This window comes from Doryrhamphus excisus, linkage group LG16 (genome assembly GCF_037039965.1).
Source record: "Doryrhamphus excisus strain RoL-2023G ecotype Guam linkage group LG16, RoL_Dexc_Guam_v1.1, whole genome shotgun sequence".
NCBI classification, from domain to species: Eukaryota; Metazoa; Chordata; class Actinopteri; order Syngnathiformes; family Syngnathidae; genus Doryrhamphus; species Doryrhamphus excisus.
In genome coordinates, this window is record NC_136372.1 from 5,968,093 (window position 1) to 5,991,685 (window position 23,593).

Here is a 23,593-nt window from a genome sequence, read left to right on the forward strand (position 1 = left end):
TACAGTGGGTGTTTTGTAGAACTGTGTGGGAAATTTATTGCGAATCATACTTATGGTGTTTATTCATTATTTCATTTTCTACCGCTTATCCTCACGAGTGTTTTGGGGGGTGCTGGAGCCTATCCCAGCTGTCTTTGGGCGAGAGGCGGGGTACACCCTGGACTGGTCGCCAGGTTTTACCACTTCCACACTGAATAATAGGCCATAGTAAACCACAAAACATTCATTCATTCACTTTCTACCGCATATCCTCACAAGGGGCTCGGGGGGTGCTGGAACCTATCTCAGCTGTCATCATGCGCGACAGGCAGCGTACACCCTGGACTGGTCACCAGCCAATCACAGGGCACATATAGACAAACAACCATTCACACTCACATTCATACCTATGGACAATTTGGAGTCGCCAATTAACCTAGCATGTTTTTGGAATGTGGGAGGAAACCGGAGTACGCGGAGAAAACCCACGCATGCACGGGGAGAACATGCAAACTCCACACAGAGATGTCCGAGGGTGGAATTGAACTCGGGTCTCCTAGATGTGAGGCCTGTGCGCTAAGCACTCGACTGCCGTGTAGCCCATGTTTCTGTTTTGTTGACCTTATTTATTAAGCTGGTGGCTTTAAAAGGTGCACTCTGCTGTTTTTAAGTATTTGCAGCAAAAATGTTGGTCAAAGATCCTCTGTAGTAGTAATGAGCCTCTGTATGAACTGAATTCTCTGCTGTTTTTAATGATTTCCTGCCAAAAAAACCCCAAAAACCTCACATGACAGTAATTTTCAAACTGTATCTTTGTGTTTATTCCAAAAGGGTTGCTTACTTCCCCCTCATTTTTGTCTGTCAGGTGTAACAACCGCACCCAGTGTGTGGCGGGTTTACACCCTGGACTGGTGGCCAGCCAATCACAGGGCACATATAGACAAACAACCATTCACACTCACATTCATACCTATGGACAATTTGGAGTCGCCAATTAACCTAGCATGTTTTTGGAGAACATGCAAACGCTACACAGAGATGGCCGAGGGTGGAATTGAACTTGGGTCTCCTAGCTGTGAGACCTACATGCTAACCACTCTTCCACCGTGCAATCCTTTATGTTGTTTAACAACACCAAAATAATAGCATGGGCAACATGACAAATTTCCATCCTTAGTTCAGGAGTAGAAGGGGTACCTTACACAAACAAAAAAAATCGTGGGAGTTACATTGGTTTTGTGCATCGGTAACTCTCCCGGCTCAGTGTTTTTGTGTGTGTTATATACTGGAAAAATCATTTTTCTGGGCAAAATTAAGCAGCAAAGTTACTGAAGCTCAAATAAAAATTTTATGGCTGTAAATGTTATGTGGAAACATGATAATACCGCATCGGTGGGCTACACTGTGGTTTTCCACCACCATGTGCTTCTGGTTATGATATAAAGCACGCCTAATACTCGCCAATAATGCGGTGATGTTTTTCAAGCTGCATCTCCTCCAAAGAGGTCATGGAAACATGCCTCCTTGTTGTACTTGGCATCTTCCTCTTTGTGCATGCTCACCTTGTCCTTGTCCCTTCTGGCTGTACTGTGCTGCTGCTGCTGCTGCTTCTATTGCCATAAAGCAATCAAGCGGATAATTAAATAGCTGCTGACTTGCATTTTTTTTACTGAAAAAAAAAGAAAAGTAAAACTTTGTTGATTGAATCTAGAGAACTGTGTGGTTTAGAAAATTGGAAGCTGATCCTACTGTGATGAAAAAAGTCTTACTAGATTGAGAAAGAAGGGTCAAAATGCAAGTCAAAGATTCTCTATATGACAAGAGCACTCTGCTTTAAAGAGCCTCTATATGACAGACGTGTTCTGCTTCGACTGCAAAGCCCGACTGCAAAAGAACACGAGTCAAAGATCCTCTATGTGACAGGAGTGCTCTGCTGTTTTGAAAGCCCAACTGCAAAAAACATGAGTCAGAGATCCTTAATATGACAGGAGTGCTCTGCTGTTTTTGTTTTTAAAGCCAGACTGCCAAAAAAAAAAACACAAGTCAAAGATCCTCTATATGACAGGAGGGCTCTGCTGTTTTTAAAGGCCGACTGCAACAAAAAAAAAAACACGAGTCAAAGATCCTCTATAGGACAGGAGTGCTCTGCTGTTTTTAAAGTTAGACTACAAAAATACGAGTCAGAGAGCCTTAATATGACAGGAGTCCTCTGCTGTTTTTGTTTTTAAAGCCAGGCTGCAAAAAACACAAGTCAAAGATCCTCTATAGGACAGGAGTGCTGTGCTGTTTTTAAAACCTAACTGCAGAAAAAAAAAAAACAAAAGCACAAGTCAAAGATCCTCTATGTGACTGGAGTGCTCTGCTGTTTTTAAAGCCTGACTGCAAAAAAAAAAAAACACAAGTCAAAGATCCTCTATATAACAGGAGTGCTCTGCTGTTTTTAAAGCCTTACTGCAAAAAAGACGAGTCAAAGATCTTCTAAATGACAGGAGTGCTCTGCTGTATTAGTTTTTAAAGCCAGACTGCAAAAAAAAAACACAAGTCAAAGATCCTCTATGTGACAGGAGTGCTCTGCTGTTTTTAAAGATCCTCTATATACTAGATAGACTTCCTTTATTGTCATAGTACAATAACACAGCAGTGAAATTGCCAACGAAACAGGAGTGCTATGCTGTTATTAAAGCCCTACTGCAAAAAAGATGAGTCAAAGATCCTCTATATGACAGGAGCATTCTGCTGTTTTTAAAGTCCAACTGCAAAAAAAAAAAAAACACGAGTCAAGAGTGAAAGATCCTCTATATGACAGGAGTGCTATGCTGTTTTTAAAGCTTAACTGCAAAAAAACAGGAGTCAGAGATCCTCTATATGACAGGAGCATTCTGCTGTTTTCGGACTTTACTGCATAAAAACCTCAACCTCAGACAATCCGAGACGTTTTTCTGCTGATTTTGTGAAGCAGTCCCTGACCGTCACATTTGGAAACACGTTGTGGTCACACACCACTCAACTCGGCCACTTTTAATTACCAGCGTAAAGAAGAGATGGCGAGAGTCGCTCCCTCCAGTTCTGCCTCAACAGAGATTTGTCAAGATTAATTGAATTTGCCGCTTCTAATCGTTCCGGTAATGCTCCCTTCATCGTTGAGGAACGCTAGCCCCCCTTCATCGTGGCGTCCTCCGGGGTTTTCTTTTCATGGGGTGTCAGGTGGGATTGGGGGGGGGGCACGTAGGTGACACGCATGCATGCATGCATGTCGGTGCTTACGTGCTGATGTTTACATCTGTGTGTGATGGCGTGAGTCATGTCTGCCGTGCGTCAGCGATCACCTGGAACAGAGACGTGACAGCAGGAAATGACACACACAAACACGTCTGACACAGCAACCTCTGGTGTGCTTGTGTTCGGCATCAGCCAATTGTGTATGTCCAATTACCTTCTTACACCAGCACCGTCTAGTTTTGTTTTTTTTTTTAGCTTTCTCATTGCTCGAAATGATGGAACACCATGTTTCCAAAAACTAGTTAAGACAAAGCGCTGCACAAAAAATGGATTATTTGATATTTCATTCATTCATTTTCTACCGCTTTTTCCTCACGAGGGTCGCAGGGGGTGCTGGAGCCTATCCCAGCTGTTTTCGGGCGAGAGGCAGGGTACACCCTGGACTGGTGGCCAGCCAATCACAGGGCACATACAGACAAACAACCATTCACACTCACATTCATACCTATGGACAATTTGGAGTCGCTAATTAACCTAGCACTTAACCACTTGTACACTGTGCAGACCCTAAAAGGACATGCAAACTCCTCACAGATATGGCCGAGGGTGGAATTGAACTCGGGTCTCCTATTTGTGAAGCCTGTGTCCTAATCACTCGTACACCCCCTAAAAGGTTCTATTTCCTTTTGTTTACAAATTTGAGTAATAAGAGTTTAAAAGTCAATATAGGGGTGTTATTTCATGTCTATAGGGCTCTAATAATGCTTAAATATTCATTCATTTTCTACTGCTAATCCACACAAGAGACGGGGTACACCCTGGACTGGTGGCCAGCCAATCACAGGGCACATATAGACAAACAACCATTCACACTCACATTCATACCTATGGACAATTTGGAGTCGCCAATTAACCTAGCATGTTTTTGGAATGTGGGAGGAAACCGGAGTACCCGGAGAAAACCCACGCATGCACGGGGAGAACATGCAAACTCCACACAGAGATGGCAGAGGGTGGAATTGAACCCTGGTCTCCTAGCTGCGAGGTCTGCGCGCTAACCACCCGTTCACCGTGCAGCCCTATTTGATATTTGATTGTGTTTATAGTCATTTTTTGTAACCATAACAAGCCAAGCACCAAGTAAGCCACGTTTACATGGACACAAATATTCCAAATCCATTTGGGTTATTTGCTGGGGGTCGCTGGGGGTCTCTGATCAGGGTCACGGGAACATTCCTTCTTCAGCACATTTAAACACTTTCTATTGTCTAAGCAAAAGGATATAAGGGTGATAACTAATGCTATGTTTATTCTATCTACATTTTATTCCAACACATTCGGAAAGAGAAATGTAAAAGTGGGTGTAGTGACCTATGCTTTAATGGCAACATACCGCATAGGTGTCCCAACACTTTTGTCCAGTCGTAAAGGGTGTGTTTCCACCGCCGTATCGTCTGCCGGGCCCCCATTTAGACATCAGCGATCAATGACCGTGTGGATACTGCGGTGGACACGCTGCACCATTAACACACACGTACACAAAGTCAAAGTAAATCTACCTTAGCAGAGGTCTCCACCTGTCCTCCCTACTGGCCCCCCGGAGCACGCCACTTCATCATTATCGATTCCTCTCCATATAGCCGCCGTGGCTGAGCCATTAGCCCACCTTGCTATTTCATCAACTGTGATTTATCTTGTTAATATGCAACGGGTTAGCTGGCGCTTTAAAAAGTGACTACTCAGGCTTTCAAAGTAGTGGATTCCTACACAGTCCGCTTTTATATTCATATTTCAAACCCGGGTCGGACATTGATTGTGTGTTCAGAGCACACAAAAGCAGCTTGTCTGATTCGTTAGTAAGTGGGAATAATACCGTTCTTATACTATATATGTGTGTATATATACAGTATACTGCATCAGGCTTGGATATGATAGGCTTAGTGCCAGGACGACATCATAAAATGTTTGTTGTTGTCGCAGGGGAAAAGGCTGGAAGAAACTGGAGAGGACACACTATTATGGAGAGTGAGGACCAGCAGTGTGTGTGTGTGTGTGTGTGTGTTTTGCTGTACTCATTAGAGAGGGAGTAATTGATAGGCTTGTAGAAAGCATTGAGCAGAGTGATTAAGGGGGGGGGGGGGGGGCTGAGGGCAGTGGTTTATTTCTCAAAAGGGCCTTGAAAAGAAGAGGAAGAAGAAGGCTGAAGCAATCAGACAAGCGACCAAGGTGGCCTTAAACTAACACGGCGCTCAGCAGGATGACACTTTGAATAGTTTGTCGCTTTTTCCGTGGCTTTTTGTCTTCAGGTTTATGTGATGACTCTTTTTTTTTTTTTGTCTCTGTGTGTTTCTGTGTTTTGTTTTTTTATTTTTCCCAGGACCAGCGAGAGGAAGCAAATGACGTAAATAGAAGTCTTCCATATGTTTTCTTTGCAGCTCTTTCTCTCTCTCTTTCCATATACAGTGTCATCATTGCATATTATCCACCCAGTAGAAAAATAGTAGGCACTGGAAGCCCGCACATTATTTTAAGCATATGGAAATTTAGTAAAATTTTGTACAAAATACAGTGAAATTATTTGAAATGTTGATTACATTTAAGTGTTGTTAATTAATCCATTATTGAAAGTAAAAATTTACTTTTGTAGTTTGTAGCAGCATTATGTAAAACCTTCCTATTAATGTCGCAACAGGTACTTTATACACTACCACCCGGCCAGGTTATTTATTTATTAATAAATTAATAAATTTAGCTTATTATTTCAGTTTGACAAAAAAAATGCTTTTAGACATTTTTTGGAAATTTTGTCAAATTTTGTGGCTTCATGGCTTTTCAAAAATATCATAAAAAAATATAATAAAAATCATGATGCTTGGTGTTTTTATCCGGCTTATTATTAGTCCAAAAATATGCACATTAAAGAAATGGTACTTATTTTTGCCTAAATTAAGCATTTACAACATATAAATCAATGAACTACAATACAAATATAAGGCATTCAGAAGACTCATTGAAAGACCCGATAAATGATATGTAGTATTCTACACTGGGCATCAATAATTAATCATCAATAATCCAGACTTGATCACCAGAACAACAGGCTTTTATTTCAGGTTTGAATTAATTCATAACAGACACACTAATCCCGAATAATAATTATAATTTATTTATTATAAATTTATTTAATTTATTATTTTTATTATAATTATAATAATGTATTATAATAATAAAACAATAATCTCGAATAATTAAAAAATATATATTATTTATTATTATTTATTTAAAAACACAGGCTACTGTTGTGGTCGTAATCCCCACCAAATTGAACCTCAACTTCAACCCCCGACATCACTTCCTGTCCACCCTCACGTCGGCTCTCCTCATTCAACACACAAGTGTGAGTCTTATTTATGTAAGTAATGGCTTATTTTCTCTGATTAAGTGACTATAGGGGTGTTAGTTAATGTCCAGAGTTCTCTAATCATCGCTAACTTTGATTGATCCTAATTATCATGAGTACAATTTCCAATTAAATTCTCCACATACGTATGTGTAGACCAGGAAAGTCTGGTCCACCGCTCAAACCAGCCTTGGACTTAATGATTCCTTTCCCAGTAGGTGGCAATAAGCCGTTCTTGCTCCCCTCCTCAGGTTGCATCCATAGTTTCATCCATGTTTACCCCTGCAGGCTTCCACCATTGCCCTCATCTTCATAGAGCTTCATTGTCTCGTTTGATGTTGGGCAGATAATAAAAAAATGATCAGATCCTGGTTCTGCCTTACGCAGTTCTGACGCTCCGATTCCGCTAACAGATCAAGACCCCCGCTTGCCTTTTTAGTTCTCAGCATGCCCTTCTTCTCTTGTACTTTGTGACTTTTTACTCAAGTTTCCTCTCAACTACTCACATTTAGAAATGTACCGCTATAAATAGGAAAATCCGCTTGGGAAAATTACCAGAAATCCGAAGGGAGACCTGGCATGATTAATGCAGAGTACAAGGTAATATTTCCTCCAAGGAGATCATGTGATGCTGCAATAAATGAGGTATCTTTCTCAGCCTCGCTACTATTAGTATGACCTCACCCCTCCTTTAAAAGATCTCGATGTAGTAGCGAGGGTGTCAATGGCGCCATCATTAAGACAGTAAGAGTGGGTGACACTCATTCTGGCTCAATGAATACAGATGCCCCCCCCCCTTTTAATAGCAGCATAAAGGGGTCTCTGTGTAAGAAAAAAAGCAAATAAAAGAGGGTTTGCGTTCCAGAAGAGCACGGCTCGGTCAAGCCCTTTTTCTTTTTGTTTGTTTTCCGTTTTCTTTAAAGAGCCAGCTTCGTCTAGGCGAGCCAAAGATGAACCACTCGATGGGTTTTTGAGTGTTTTTGTTGGCGTCCCTATTGAGTATCCTGGCCAAAAGCAACACTTCTTTTAGATGAGAAGGGCTTGGCCGGTGTTAACGCCAACTGTACTTGTAGAGAGAAAGGATAGAAAGAGACCATCCAGATTCCACCTGTCCATCGTACATCTACATCTACATGCTCTGTCCGATGCACACCAAAGTGTGAACAATTGCACGTAAATAGAAGTCTTCCATATGTTTTCTTTGCAGCTCATTCTCTCTCTCTTTCCATATACTGTATCATCATATCATATTATCACCCTATAGAATAATAGCAGGCACATTAGTTTGAGCATATGGACATTTAATCCACCCAATGACGTTACATTGGAATACATTACATATTACAATTCATAGTTCCACATGTCCAAAAGGAGTAGTATTTTATCCTACATCGCATCTGTTTAACATCAATTGCAATACATTTGTTCACTTCCTGTATTCTAAATGAACTGGTGTAAAATACACAGGAAAATGGTAGGGTAAGGTAATAATAATTTAGTACTGATGTATTTGTTTTTATTATCTGCTATATTTGGGTAATACAAATATAAAGGTGGCTATAGGGGTGTTATTTCCTGTCTTGAGGGCTCTTATAATATGAAAAAAATATATTATTTTTATTCTTTTTCTTACTTATTTTTTTCATTTTAAATATAATATATTATTTTAAATATATTACATTTTAAATTAATTAAAATATAAACAAATAATATAATAATTTATATTAAAAAATAAAAATTAAATTATTTAAAATATATTATATTTTAAATATAAGATCGTACTTAGGTAGCGGAAATTCACGGAACCAATTAATGTTTTCCAAAGCATTTTGATCACCACTCATGGGGAGCGCCACAAACGTTAGGATCCTACCCCCCCCCCCCCCTCACCCCCCACCCCACTCGCCCTTATCATCCCTCTCTTCTCTTCCTCCTTTTTTTGCCTCCACAGCTCAACGCCAGGATGCTTTTTTTCTCCCCCAGCAGGTCTTCCAGGAGCTGCAGTTTGGGGGAGGGAAGTGGGGGAGGGACGTGGAGGTCGGGTCGAGAGTGTGTTGTTGTGGGGAGGTGGGGGGGGGATTATTGATGAAATAAAATAGATGTAGGTCAGTTTGCCCTCCTCATCCAGTATGTCAGCCCTTTCTTTGACGTAACAGTAGACAGATCCGTTTTAAGAGGAGCGTTTTATTTAATCTCAATTTTTCTCTTTTTTTTTCCTGCACCTGTTTTTCTTTGGTTCCTTCTTCCCCCTCTCTCTACCTTGTCTATTTGGATCTCTCTGTCTGTCTCCCTTCTCTTTCCGATGCTTGAATAGAAGTGGATCAAAAAGGTAAAGCCCACAGTAAACATAACAACCACAGCTCGTCCCTTCCTCCCTTCCACGTCCTCCTTGTCTACCTTCCTCCCCCACCCCATGATCCCTCCTAACCCGGCACCTTGTGTTGTGGTCATGTCTGACATCCAGAGACCCCTCTTACTCCTCCTTCTCCTCCTCCTCCGTTTTTTTATCTTTTCTTCTTTTGATAACCAAAACAACTCTAAAACCCTTCTAGATTTCCACCTGGCGACACCAGATACAAAAACAAACAATGAGAGATAAACGCATCTCTACTGACGTTCTTACAGCATCGTCTCATCCTCCACTCACATGAAGTGTGTTTCTCCATCTCTCCCCACACAGACCAAAGACAGAATCCTCTTCTTCTGTCGTGTCGTCCCATTTCTCTCTCTTACTGCTCTTTCCCCCCCCCCCACCATTCTCTCAATCGTTCTATTGTTTGTTGTTAAATCTCAGGCATGGCCCAACACGCTAACAGGCTAAGCTTCCAAAGATCCGTACTTCCAGGTTCTCATGGTCTCCCCTCATTAGCGCACTACCTCGTCTTATTCTTGGTTAATCATTTGGATCTTCTCATCCCTTTCTCGCTCGTCTTTTCTCGACTGGTTTATCTCTCAGATCACATCTTTTTTTTTTTTTATGGCAAGCCACCAAGCACCCCCTCGAGCCTCAGCACGGGTCCACAGAGGAAGAAGGAGTGTATCCCTACTCCAGCTCCTTGTAATGTCCACTCTAATGCGGCCAGGCTTTGGACCTAAAAAGCCCCAATCAGCGTGGCCAGCAGCCCCAATCACTAGACTCTCCAGGAAATAGCCCTGGTCCGTCTCCAAGGTCGTTGACCGAGTGGTAGTCCTACAGGGTTCAAAAATATCTCCCCAAAAAACTTTGGAGATGTACTGATTAGAAGATTTAAACTTTTTTTTTCTTTAATCTTAACGAGCCTTAAAGAGATGACTATCTTCTGTGTCTGTCCCCTCGTAAACCGTGTAATGTACGGTGTGGCTTTACAGATACCATTAATAACAGGAGGATACCAGACTCACCTTTTGTACGGCAAATCTTAAAAAAAAAAGTGATCAATGACAAATACCCTCATATTTATATACAATATTTGTATTTTATATAATTATAGCTTAATAGTGTGTATAAAGTATATAAGATTTTGTATGAGATTTTGCATGTTTCAGATCATCAAAAAATGTAAATATTAGTCAGTGACAACGCAACTGAACACTAAATATAGTTGCTAAATGAAACTTTTTTTTGCTGTGGGGTCTTTTGTGACCTCTCGGATGAGTCGTTTGCTGCGCTCTTGGGGTCATTTTGATTGGCCGGCCACTTCTACCAAGGGTCAGCACCATTTTATGTTTTTGCCATTTGTGGATAATGGCTCTCACTGTGGTTTGCTGGAGTCCCGTAGCTTTAGAAATGGCTTTGTAGACTCATAGATGTCAGTTAAATGAGGCTTTAACAGAGGTCATCAAACAAATGTAAATATTAGTCAGTGACAAAGCAACTGAACACTAAATGCAGTTACTAAATTAAACTTTTTTTGTTGTTGTTGGGTCTTTTGTGACCTCTCGGATGAGTCGTTTGCTGCGCTCTTGGGGTCATTTTGATTGGCCAGCCACTTCTACCAAGGGTCAGTACCGTTTCATGTTTTTGCCATTTGTGGATAATGGCTCTCACTGTGGTTTGCTGGAGTCCCATAGCTTTAAAAATGTAGACTGTAGACTGATAGATGTCAGTTATCACTTTTTTCTCCCTTAATAATAAAAAGTTCAATTTAAAAACTGTATTTGGTGTTCGGTTGTGTTGCCATTAATTCATATTTAAATTAGCTTAAAGACGTGAAACATTTATGTTTGACAAACATGCAAAAAAACACTATTTCACACCAATGTATGTTATTTGATTTTATTTATTCGATTTCTAAAATGACATTTTAAACAATCTCCTTGGAGAAGTACCCATGCATAGATTAGTGGTGGACATTTTGATTAATGGAACAAAAAATAAACAAGAATTTCACTTTTTTCTCCCTTAATAATAATAAGTTTCATTTAAAAACTGCATTTTGTGTTCGGTTGTGTTGTCATTAATTAATATTTAAATTAGCTTGAAGATCTGAAGCATTTAAATTTGACAAACATGCAAAAAAAAAAACTTTCACACCAATGTATGTTATTTCATTTTATTTATTCAGTTTTAAATGATCTAAAATGACATTTTAAACAATCTCCTTGGAGAAGCACCCATGCATAGATTAGTGATGGACATTTTGATTAATGGAACAAAAAATAAACAATAATTTAAGCTTTTAATGTTATTTGTAGTGGAATGGGAAATCATAGCTCAACTTCCCATAGCATATAGACTCAACAGCACCTCTGCTGGTTGCAGTTGAGTAGTGCAATCCATTTTGCTTCATTTTTTAATCAGTTTCACCCTATAATAACTGTAAATAAGTGCGTTTCTAGTGTTTTCGTCATTTCTTGACCCTCTATGAACCTTAGAAGCTTGTCAATCTGGTCTTTGGCCCCCCCCCCACCCGTCTGGATCCATATGTTGAAAAATACACCTTTATTGACTGCTTTATGGTATTTTTCCATGTCCACGTCCTCCATTTCTCTCCCAGCACAAGCAGCCATTGTCGCCGTTCCTGCAGAGGCAAAGCACGACACCAACCCTTCCTCCTCCTCCTCCTCCCGCCTTCCTCCCCTCACTACTGCTTGATGTTAACTCCTCTTCCACCCCCCCACTAACACTAAGAGGAAAACAGTGTTTTTTCTCTCTTTGCCCTCCCGCCCGCCTTCCTTTGTTTGACATTCCAGACCTGTGTCTTTGCACGCAACGTCCAATTAGTCCGTGGCTGATTGGGATTGGGATGTTGTGTGGCGTTGACGTTCTCTTCCGCACCGTCCTTGTCAGCTTCCCAGTACCTGCTGTCTATTTTAAGACAAAGTGTCAGCAGCCTCTGCTGCTTCCCCGTTCTTCACCTCTATACGCTGACACGGAGCACGCTTCCCACATCATTACCGTATTCCCTTTATCACAGCTGTCACCACCAAAGAACCTTTTCCACCCACCCCCCCACACACTTTCCCTCACTTCCACCCTGTTTGCTTGTGGAGGTCAGACTCCAGAGCGCAGTGCTGGCGCCGCCACAGAGGGCAGTCACATCACTCTCACAGATAGCCCCCACCTGTGATTTGTAGAAGTGAATGGCCCGAGAGTGAAGAGGTGCTCGGCTGTGGATGGAGAGATCATGGCCGAGCCGTCGCCATAGTGACGACGAGCTGCGCCTCATTAGGGATGACCTGCCACGACTAAACATGGTCATGTGACCGACAGGCAATGCCAGCTAGGGTAGAATAAAAGGATTGACGTCATCAATACACCACAAAAAATAAAAATAAATCACATGATAGTATTTTACAACAATTTTAAATACACCTCATAGGTCTCACAATCGTATATTAAACATAATCAACAGTTTAATTGTGACTTTAATAAGCCCTACTCACAACAAGAGGTGCGTGTAGCTTTAATGCTAATAAGATGTGTTTTACACGCCCTCCAAAATGTGCTATTCTGCACTTTATCAAACTCAATATTTACATAATGTACACGCTGGAACTCTGTACACTTGGTAAGTAAAGTAATAGATGCCATATATCATATACAGCAAGGTAACATTAAAGAGCAGGACAGTATGACACAAACGTTAGCCACATTAGCATATCTACAGTATGGGAGCAACTATGCTAGCATAACACTCACATCATCAGGGCGACATCATGCTAGGTTAGCCTATTCCGCTAAGGAAAAACAAACAAGATTGACATATACAAGGTTTTATTTTATTTATTTTTTATTTTAAACATGCAGTGTTTGACGTATAAACAAGACAGGGTTTACTTCATGAACTACAAAAACAAACATTTAAGCCCCTCTTTTCTTCATAATGGAGTAAACAACCAGAGAGATGATTGATGTTTGTTACGTATGGTGCTCATTAACTGCCTCTAGAGACACATATTACTGTTGGAACATCATTAAAAAAATATTTTGCATAATAGGGGAGCTTTGGTTTGTACTGTAGTACCAGCTATGTATGTATATACAACATATATACATTTACAGCAACAATTATTAGCTTTGACTCTGGAAAACCGTGGGGACCAAACCACTAACTGTTTGTGTTTGGTTCATATCCATCCGGTCCGTATCGGGCCTAACTGATTACTTGATTAATTGGAACAGCAACCTTCAGATTAATCAAGAAAGAAAATAATCATTGGTTTTAGCCCCAATATACAGTAGAAACCAGCACCAGCAAATCTGTGAGTAACTGAGACACCCATAAAAATGTCACAGCTCCTTTGCTAGCTTGACTTTGATGCTCCACTCTGATTTTGGATCAACATTTGCAAGAAAAGTGCAGCTCCGGAACCCTCCCTCGTTTTCTTTTCAATATAGTACCTCAAATACTTATTAACATATTTTAAATGATAAAATGTATCAGTAATGAATGGTAATGTAAGGCGACTGTGGTGCGTTCATTGACTAAAAATTGATGAAAAATCGGGGGTAGTGGTACATGTATGCTGTGTATTGTCCAGTATTTGGGAATTTATGAAATATTCCCGGCAAGGGTGAATGAAGGTAGAGGAAAAAAATAGAAATAAATACATTTTGACTAAAAAAATCTATAATTTTTTCTTTTTTTAATTTTGGGCTTGCTAAAACACTTTTTACTAGCCTTAATCATTAAAAAAAAAATACTGAAAGATACTAGTATAATTAAACTACAATCAATCATATCCAGAAATATTTTTAAAAATTTTGGGCTTGATAAATAAAACACTTTTTACTAGCCTTAATCATTAAAAAAATACTAAAAGATACTAGTATATTTCATCTACAATCAATCATATCCAGAAATATTTTAAAAAATTTTGGGCTTGATAAATAAAACACTTTTTACTAGCCTTAATAATTAAAAAAAAATACTAAAAGATACTAGTATATTTAATCTACAATCAATCATATCCAGATTTTTTTTTAATTATGGGCTTGATAAAACACTTTTTACTAGCCTTAATAATTAAAAAAAAAAAAAACTTAAAGATACTAGTATATTTAATCTACAATCAAATATGTGCAGAAATATTTTTTAAAATTTTGGGCTTGATAAAACACTTTTTACTAGCCCTAATCATTAAAAAAAATACGAAAAGATACTAGTATATTTAATCTACAATCAATCATATCCAGAAATACAATAGATACTTTGGTGAGTCGGTGTCCTCCTGTCATGGTGTCCATCTGCAGACATGTCTCATCCCAACATGGCTGTCACTGAGCGCCACCGAGTCCGATAAGGCTTTGCTCTGAATGGCCGCGATTTCTTTGTGCTGTCAGCCCGTGCTGTCAGGGAAGCCGATTCACCAGGGGGGAACATTTGACTCCATAAAGGCCCCAATTTGACACCTGCCTTCCTCCACTGTACTGAAAAGTATATTCGTGTATGCATTATGTGTGTGTGTGTATGTCATGTGCATGGTTGTTGTTTTCACAACATTTACTTGACCCCCCCCCCCTTCCCTTTGAAGTATAAAGGAAGCAGAAGCACAATGGGAACCCATTTTTTCGATCATTTTCACCCCACCCGCTTCATCTCTCTTGTCACTTTGTCACTCTTCAGCAGGTTAACTCACTTTAAATTCTCATTTCACAGGAAATAACCGATTTATTACTTCTCTCTCTCTCTCTCTATCTCACTCTTCTTCTTTCATGATGCAGAACACACTCACGTGATCCTCTCCTCTCTCCTGCACGTATTGTAGTTGCTCTGCACATGCAAATACACATGCTATGCTTTTTAGATGACCCCTACTTTTTTAAAAAAAAACACCTCTTTTTCACCTTCTCGGTAAAAGGTTATTGCTCTTAAAACTATAACAGTATCATATATTGTTATTATTATGGTCAGGACCAAATAGATTTTCATCCATTTTCATGTTTGGGGCTGAATACTATTGTTTAGTACTTTATATCGCCTGAAAAAATTATAATTAATTAAATAAATTATAATAAATGGATAGATAGATAGACTTTATTGTCATTGCACAACAACACAGCAGTGAAATTGCCAATGAAATGACGTTGCCTGGCTCCCGTATAATAATAAATAATGATAATAATGTGGAAAATAAATAGATGACACCAAATATGAACAATGTACAGCGTAAACAGTAAATTGCACAAATAATTTTTAATAAATAATAATAATTTAAAGTTTTGCGTGTGCGTGTGGGCAGGTACAGGGGCTTATTTTTTATATTTTATATTATATAAATATATATATTATTATTCATTTTAATGCATGGTGCAACTAAATGTACCTTTGTTGTAGCTTACAAGAGTTACATTGATTGGCAGTACAATGCTATACTTATTACGGTAAAAACAAATCTTCAATTAAACTCTATATCCGACGCAGCCCCGCACACAACAAAAGTTCCTCCTGCACTAAAAGTGCTACATAGTGTATAGATGCTCCCAAATACATACTGAGGCGGGACTCAAACTCAAATTTTGCCCACACTTGCAAGTACAGCGGGTTAGGACCGGGGCTTTAACGCCATCACATTTTTGAGGCACAATTTGAATGGTGCAAAATTGATATCAGGACAGGAAGTTCCACCCAGGATGCTGCAGTGTGGGTGGAGCATCGGCATTATAAAGCAAATATCAGGTGGCTAACGATAGCGCCATTAGTAATGATTGTAACAGTTATGATAACGCCTTTAGAAACTGAATAGAACTAAACAGTAGTATTAGTACAATACTAAAATGTCACTTAAAACCACACTACAGTAATTTTGATGCAACATCGCAAAAATCCGAGCACTAAATTATAAACTCTATTTTGTAGAACATGGCTTTCGAGACTATATTGGGTATTGCAGGCAGGAAATCATCAAAGCGTGAGCGGTTGCAGTGCACATTCACGCCTTAACGCCCATTAAGTTTACAGCATGGGACACGGGCTACCACACCGCGCTCCATTCTGCCCCCTGCTGTCCACAGGCTGTATCTGCCAGTAACAGGTGCAGGATTCAATTAGAGCAGCAGGGCCGCTCAGCAGTCGGTCCGATGAGCTGCTGCCATCGTCCCGTGAAGGCAAACTGGGCAAAGGCACAGAGCAGATTTAAAAATATCTCTTTAAAAAAAATAAAAAACAGCATATTGGGAGAATTATGGTTTCATTGTGACATGCAGATGAGGAATTTTCTAACACCGGAAGCATCAAGAAATAGCCGAGTACACCGAAATTAAAATCCGGAATTTAGCTCCGAGCGCCTCACCTTTTAATAGTTTTACAAGGCATTTAGAAAATGACTGGCTCTCACACCAGGGAGCTCAGTGTTTTATCCAGTCCCCGGTCCCATTTTTGTGGCACCGCCTCATATTGACAAGTAGCAGCTGACCTGTGCCTGGGAGAAGGATTACGGAGATGAATAGTCAATTATTACAGCAGCATTTCCCTGGTCCGTGCCGCTTTAAATAGGCATGCTGGAGTGTGATAGCCGAAGCCTGCCTTTTTCTTTTTAATCCCTGATAAGGTACGTTAAATTCGCCATCTGGCTAGTTTGCAGGCCAAAATAAGTGTCCTGTACGTCATCAACACTCATACAAGAATTAATCGATTTAATCGTACTGCCTCGCGTAATTCCGCTTGGCTTTTCGAGCTAGCCGGGCTCGGATAATCTGAAGATTTCTGCCTAATTCCTAATGCCTGTTACCTAATACTGTAGCCATATTAATGCTTGTACTGTAAGACCATGTTGTGGCGTCCCGCTGCTACAATAACCATTCAATTAGAAGGCGAAGGAAGGAGGGAGGGATAAACAGGAAGACTGAGGACCGCGGGTCAGAGTTAGAAAACTCTTCCCTTGGGTCTGGGTTGGCTTTGGGAGGTGTGAAACCGAGGATGACACTCAAGCAGAAGCTTAATGTTCTTATGGGGATGCCACTAGCATGCAGGCTAATATCAATTTGGGGCCAAGGCTATGAGGTCAGTGCAATAATGGACTTATTTCAGCAGCCGGTGATTGTTGATGCATAATAACAGCGGCTTGGCTCTTTTTTTTTTTTTTTTTTTTTGCTTTTTCCCGGCGCTAATGATGTGAGCACCCACTCGGTCGGATTTTCACAATTGACTTTCAGTGTCATTAAATCCCGAAGGGCTCATTGTGCACTTCATTAGGGAAACCTGCTAAATCTAATCAGATTGGACGCATCAAAAATAGGCCATTTTGATTCAATAATAATACTTTTTTTCATTTTTACCCATTCCTACTCGAGAGGAGTCAGTTGAGGTCCGCATCTAGTCAGCATCTAGTCCGGATGCTGCCCGCAGTCTCCTCCAGAATAGAATATTTCCGGAAAGAAATACTAAAAAAAAATAAACAGCTAACTCTTAGCTCCGGATGTTTCAGTACTATAACTCCACAATGTCCACTTTGCTGCATTATCTCATTTTCTTGCCGCCCTCAGTCTCCTCTTGAATAAAACCTTTTTGTGATGGTTTGATATGACACAAACAGCTTGGGCATGCCCAGCCGGGAAAAAGTCCCGGGGGGGCAGACCTAGGACACGCTGGAGGGATTATGTCTCACAGCTGGCCTGGGAACGCCTTGGTGTCCTCCCGGTGGGGCTGGAGGAGGTGGTCGGGGACCGGGAAGTCTGGGCTTCCCAACTGTCTCAGTTAGCCCGATTATATATTCTTCGGATTGGCTCTTTTCTTTCGGAATGAGGTGTATACAAAGGTTACATTCTTTCCGTTTGATCAAATAACCCAAATGGAATTGGAATATTTGGGTCCATGTAAACGTGGCTGTTGTTTCTCAAACTCTGACGGAGAACCCACGGAGAAAACTCATTTTCTGCCGCTTGTCCCTGCAATCTTGTCCTTTGGGTCACGACCCCAACGCTCATGACCATAGGTGACGGTATCCTGATCCTGTAGCATGCACCACATGTAAATAAAAAATAATAGGAGTGTGAAGGTGACTTTAGGGGTGCTATTTAATATGTACAGGGCTCTAATAATAAAAAAAATCTTATTTTGAAAGTCATAAAAAGATTTTTTATGCGCTAAGAATAAAACTATTCCACTTATTAATATTGACTCCTACTTGGCGGTGGGGTCTGGACCCAATTAACCGCAATAAACGAGGGATGACTGTATAATGAAAATGTAACTGCATGGCTCAGTATTCAGTACTCCACATTATGCATGTCAGTACTCCATTATTTCATTTGTATTGTTCTTAATTCTACCTGGAGGCGGAGTATTCCTGGCTTTGTTTATGGGTCACCTACATGCCCAGGAAGTGCATCACGGTTCTGCGTGCGGTGTTTATTCCTCTTTTATTCCTCACAGTGGATTTATGATCGGGGTTGTCCTACTTGGATACGTCTGATAACATCTCGCCCTGTACTGTGTCCACCTGTCTATTATACTCCCGCTGTGTTTGGATCGATGAAGATGATGCCTGATTGTTGCGGGCGAGAGTGACTACTGCCGTTTGGGAAATTTATAGTTCAAATGCCAAAAACTAGACAAATGTTATTCACATTCCTCTACTTCTTGTTGAGGCTTTTACGTCGCCAGTACCAGGGACTACAAAGTACTATTTACTACTGCTGGTCACTCATTGGACGAGAAGATTCTGAAATTTTGATGATACACAGCTAGAAATGACACAAATGATTTTCATGCCGCCCTCAGTCTCCTCTTGAATAAAATCTATAACCTTTCTGTGACAACTAGAAATGACACATATCAATGCATAAATTTAGCTTACCCTTAGCTTGGGCACTGCATCATTATGCGCCATAGTCTCCACTCTGCTGTTGCGCCCCATTTTCATGCCGCCCTGAGTCTCTTGAATATAATTTGCTTACAAATGACACATGCTACTGTTAGCATAGCCTGGACACTGCAGTATTCTGCACCGTAGTCCCCACTCCGTTTTCATGCCGCCCTCAGTCTCCTCTTGGATAAAATATATATCCCTTATGTGACTCATAGAAATTACACTATTAAACACCTTCACTTAACTTACCATTAGCTCTGGACAATGCAGTATTATACTCCACAGTGTCCTTGTCCGTATTCTTGATGCCCTCAGTCTCCTCTTAGATAAAATATATATCCCTTTTGTGACATATCAAACTGACAACATGAAACACATTCATTTAAACTTACCATTAGCTCTGGACAATGCAGTATTATACTCCAGAGTGTCCTTGTCCGTATTCTTGATGCCCTCAGTCTCCTCTTGGATAAAATATATATCCTTTTTGTGACGCATCGAAATGACACCATTAAACACAGTCGTTTAAACTTACCATTAGCTCTGGACACTGCAGTATTATACTCCACAGTCTCCAAGTCCGTTTTCTTGACGCCCTCAGTCTCTAGAATAATATTTGCATCAGGACTAATAAGGCAGGACCAGTAATATAATACAATCTCTTTTTAGACCAGACTCTATGCAATATTAACCACATTTGGAGCCCAGCTTGATCCATCACCGTGTGACAAGAGTGTGTACATACATGCCCTGCAGTCTACACATGTGTGCGAGCAGAGATGTGACGGGGCCTCACGTGTGTGCGTACATGTGTTGTATATCGTGTGTGTCCAAATACCCCCGCGGTGTCCAATTAGTTCATAGATGCGTTCAATCACGAGGTGACCAGCAGGTGACTGCTACCTCGAGCCAGAGAGTCGTATTAATCAACTGGCAGAGGGGATGTACCCGTAGTGGGGGGTGGGGTCGTCCTCAGCTGTTTTTTTGTCCTGTAGTGAGTCCAACTCTTTTGTTGTGTGTGAGGATGCCAGGATCACCTGACATGCTTGGTGTCTCATGGCAGAGCTTCTGTGGGTGACCTCCACCTGTAGTGTGCCGTGTGGGTGCTTGACTTGTAATTAGGAAAGGAAACGCGGTGCAGCCAAATTTGTACTTTGATGGCCACAAAGCCGGGGGTGTCCAAACTTTTTCCACCCAGGGCTGCATATTAAAAATCAAAGAATGCGGAATCAAAGGATGACATTTTTTTTAATCAACACATGATGCATTGAATTGTTGGTATTCGTTAATTCATTCATTTTCTACCGCTTATCCTCACAAGGGTCGCGGGGGTTGCTGGAGCCTATCCCAGCTGTCTTCCGGCGAGAGGCAGGATACACCCTCACATTCATACCTATGGACAAATTAAACCTACACAGCATTCACTTCCTGTTCAATGCAAAATAAAAATCTAAATAAAAGCATGGCAAATTAGCATAGCTAATATCATTCATTCATTCATTTTCAACCGCTTATCCTCACAAGGGTCGCGGGGGGTGCTGGAGTCTATCCCAGCTGTCTTCGGGCGAGAGGCGGGGTACACCCTGGACTGGTTGCCAGTCAATCACAGGGCGCATATAGACAAACAACCATTCACACTCACATTCATACCTATGGACAATTTGGAGTCGCTAATTAACCTAGCATGTTTTTGGAATGTGGGAGGAAACCGGAGTAGCCGGAGAAAACCCACGCAAACTCCACACAGAAATGGCCAAGGGTGGAATCGAACTCGGGTCTCCTAGCTGTGAGTCCTGCGTACTAACCACTTTTCCGCCATGATGCCTATTGTTGGTATTTTGACTTCTTATTAGGGATGTCCGATATTGGCTTTTTTTTGCTAAAAACGGAAATGACGATATTGTCCAACTCTAAAATTTCCGATACCGATATCAGCCGATAGCAATATAGTTTTTTAATATCGCTTTTATTGTTGTTGTTTTTTCCCCAGTTTCTTGCTTGTGTTTTTAGAATTTTTGCCAAGGGACAATAAGAAAAACAGACGCGTACCGTAATAAATATTTATATTTATTCTGAACAACACCTGCCACTTTTATATTTCTATTCTTATTCCTTATTTATTTTTTATTCTTTTTCCTTATTTTTTTATTTTTACTTTCTACAAAATGCACCGTGGAGTTGCACTAAAATTTTGTTATATGCAATATATTAATAACCTTTATTTATTGTATTACCTTTATTTATTGTATTTTATTTTTACTATTTATTTTACTAGACTGTGCAGCACTTTGGAAACTCTGTTTATAAAATGTGCTATATAAATAAAGTGGATTGGGTTGGAATACAATGACAATAAAGGCGTGGCCTATACATTCAATTATATGTAATGTTCGTAGCTAAACTTTGCCGAATCACTATCATTAGCTGATAACAAACAACTAATCCATGTGTGTGACATTTTACCATGATATAAAATCCACTAAAATGCCAAAGAACAAACACAATGTATAGTAATTAGTTTCAAATTTGCACGTAAATTAGGATACTTTAAGAGTATTTATTTAAGAGTATAACAACATGCCATTAAAGGGTTTCGTTTTTTAGCACTGGAAAAATCCCCAAATTGTTATATCGGAGTCCAATAATGAGCCCATTAGTGTTCCTAACTTTTTTTTTTCCAACTCAAGAATCCAATGATTGTAAATACTTAAATAAATCCAACATGTACATCATCAACAAGCTAATGCTGCAAATGAATGATAAAGACAAGCCTTTTTGGGTAACGTAGCTTGTTACTCTTGACTGAGAGCCAAATTGAAGTCCTAATAAAGCCAGCTCTACAATTACCGCACATTTTCCATCCGCGAGCCGAGCGAACACGCAGAGGCCTTTGAGATAAAAGTGCGCAATCAAATAAAAAGTAGGCCGAGATAAATGAGATTAGCGACTACACCTAAGCGAGAAGCGGCGCTGGCGGCCGCTTGCCAGTACGCTCCCATTTATCATGTTCAGACGCGCCGCGACCACAATGCTGATGTCCTACAAATGAGCTTTATTTTAAATCTGATAATGCATCTCATCTCGACTCTACTCCTGCCTATTATCATCCCTCCTATTCTGTGGGTTCCTTCTTTTAAATTACCAACTAACTCTTATCAGAGCCAATCTTTAGCTCCTGTCACACTGCTCGCAAACGCCGGCATTTTTTTTCCTCTACCTTTTTCCGTGTTTATACGGAACAGCAACAGTAATGGCAGGCAGTCATTTTCCACCTAGCATCAGGGCCGTAACTGAAAAGGTGAAGTTTAACACATTTGCAGCCAGTCTGTGTAAAATGCACACAGGGATAAATAGCAGGAATTCTGTGCAAAAGAGTCTTTTGTTGTGTAACTTTCCATCATTCCCACTCTCTCCTGTTTCATATTCCATGTCCTTTTTCCACTTTCAACACCACTGATATTTCACACTGCCTAAAAAAGCCGGCATATTTCCTGTGTCTCCATAAATAGAAGCAACACAAAGCAGATCTGGCATTTTTCCACCTTTTTCCGTGTTCATGCGGAACAGCAATGGGTTGGCAGTCATTTTCCACCAAGCATCAGGGCCGTAACTGAAAAGGTGAAGTTTAACACATTTGCAGCCAGTCTGTGTAACATGCACACAGGGATAAATGGCAGATTTGCGGCTGTTACGGTTCTGATGCTGTAATTTAGCAGGAATTCTGTGCGAAAGAGTCTTTTCTTGTGTAACCTTCCATCTTTCCCACTCTCTCCTGTTTCATATTCCACGTCCTTTTTCCACTTTCAACACCGCCGATCTTTTACACTGCCTAAAAAAAGAAAAAAAAGCCAGCATTTTTCCTGTGTCTACATAAATAGAAGCAACACATAGCAGATCTGGCATTTTTCCACCTTTTTCTGTGTTTATGCGATGGGGGGGGCCAGTCATTTTCCACCTAGCATCAGGGCCGTAACTGAAAAGGTGAAGTTTAACACATTTGCAGCCAGTCTGTGTAACATGCACACAGGGATAAATGGCAGATTTGCGGCTGTTATGGTTCTGATGCTGTAATTTAGCAGGAATTCTGTGCGAAAGAGTCTTTTCTTGTGTAACCTTCCATCTTTCCCATTCTCTCCTGTTTCATATTCCACGTCCTTTTTCCACTTTCAACATCACCGATCTTTCACACTGCCTAAAAAAGCCTGCATTTTTTTCCTGTGTCTCCAAAAATAGAAGCAACACAAAGCAGATCTGGCATTTTTACACCTTTTTTTGTATTTATGCGGAACAGCAACAGCAATGGGGCGCCAGTCATTTTCCACCTAGCATCAGGGCCGTAACTGAAAAGGTGATGTTTAACACATTTGCAGCCAGTCTGTGTAAAATGCACACAGGGATAAATAGCTGTTACGGCTCTGATGCTGTAATTTAGCAGGAATTCTGTGCGAAAGACTCTTTTGTTGTTAACCTTCCATCTTTCCCACTCTCTCCGGTTTCATATTCCACGTCCTTTTTCCACTTTCAACACCACCGATCTTTCACACTGCCTAAAAAAAGCCAGCATTTTTCCAGTGTCTCCATAAATAGAAGCAACACAAAGCAGATCTGGCATTTTTCCACCTTCAGATGTAGTTTTCCTGCCTGAGTTGGAAGCATTTGTAGCTGTCGGATGTGACTGTGGGATAGAAGTGGATAAACAATTGCAGTAATTCTGCGTTGGCTTCTGTGTAAAATGCACAGGTGGATGGATAAATGCCGGATCTG

The 23,593-nt window shown here is 40.5% G+C and overlaps 1 protein-coding gene across 10 annotated transcripts in view; it reads left to right on the forward strand.

The window, feature by feature from the left end:
• adgrl1a (adhesion G protein-coupled receptor L1a) overlaps positions 1–23,593 on the forward strand; it is a 234,461-nt gene that overhangs the window by 168,059 nt on the left and 42,809 nt on the right. For 6 of the 10 annotated variants that reach the window (XM_078797091.1, XM_078797090.1, XM_078797097.1 and 3 more), the window contains one exon: positions 8,913–8,927. The exons of the other annotated variants lie outside the window; for them this stretch is intronic. In XM_078797091.1, coding sequence (XP_078653217.1) covers positions 8,913–8,927 — 15 coding nt within the window. The remainder of the gene's footprint in view (positions 1–8,912; positions 8,928–23,593) is intronic. 10 annotated transcript variants of the gene reach the window in all.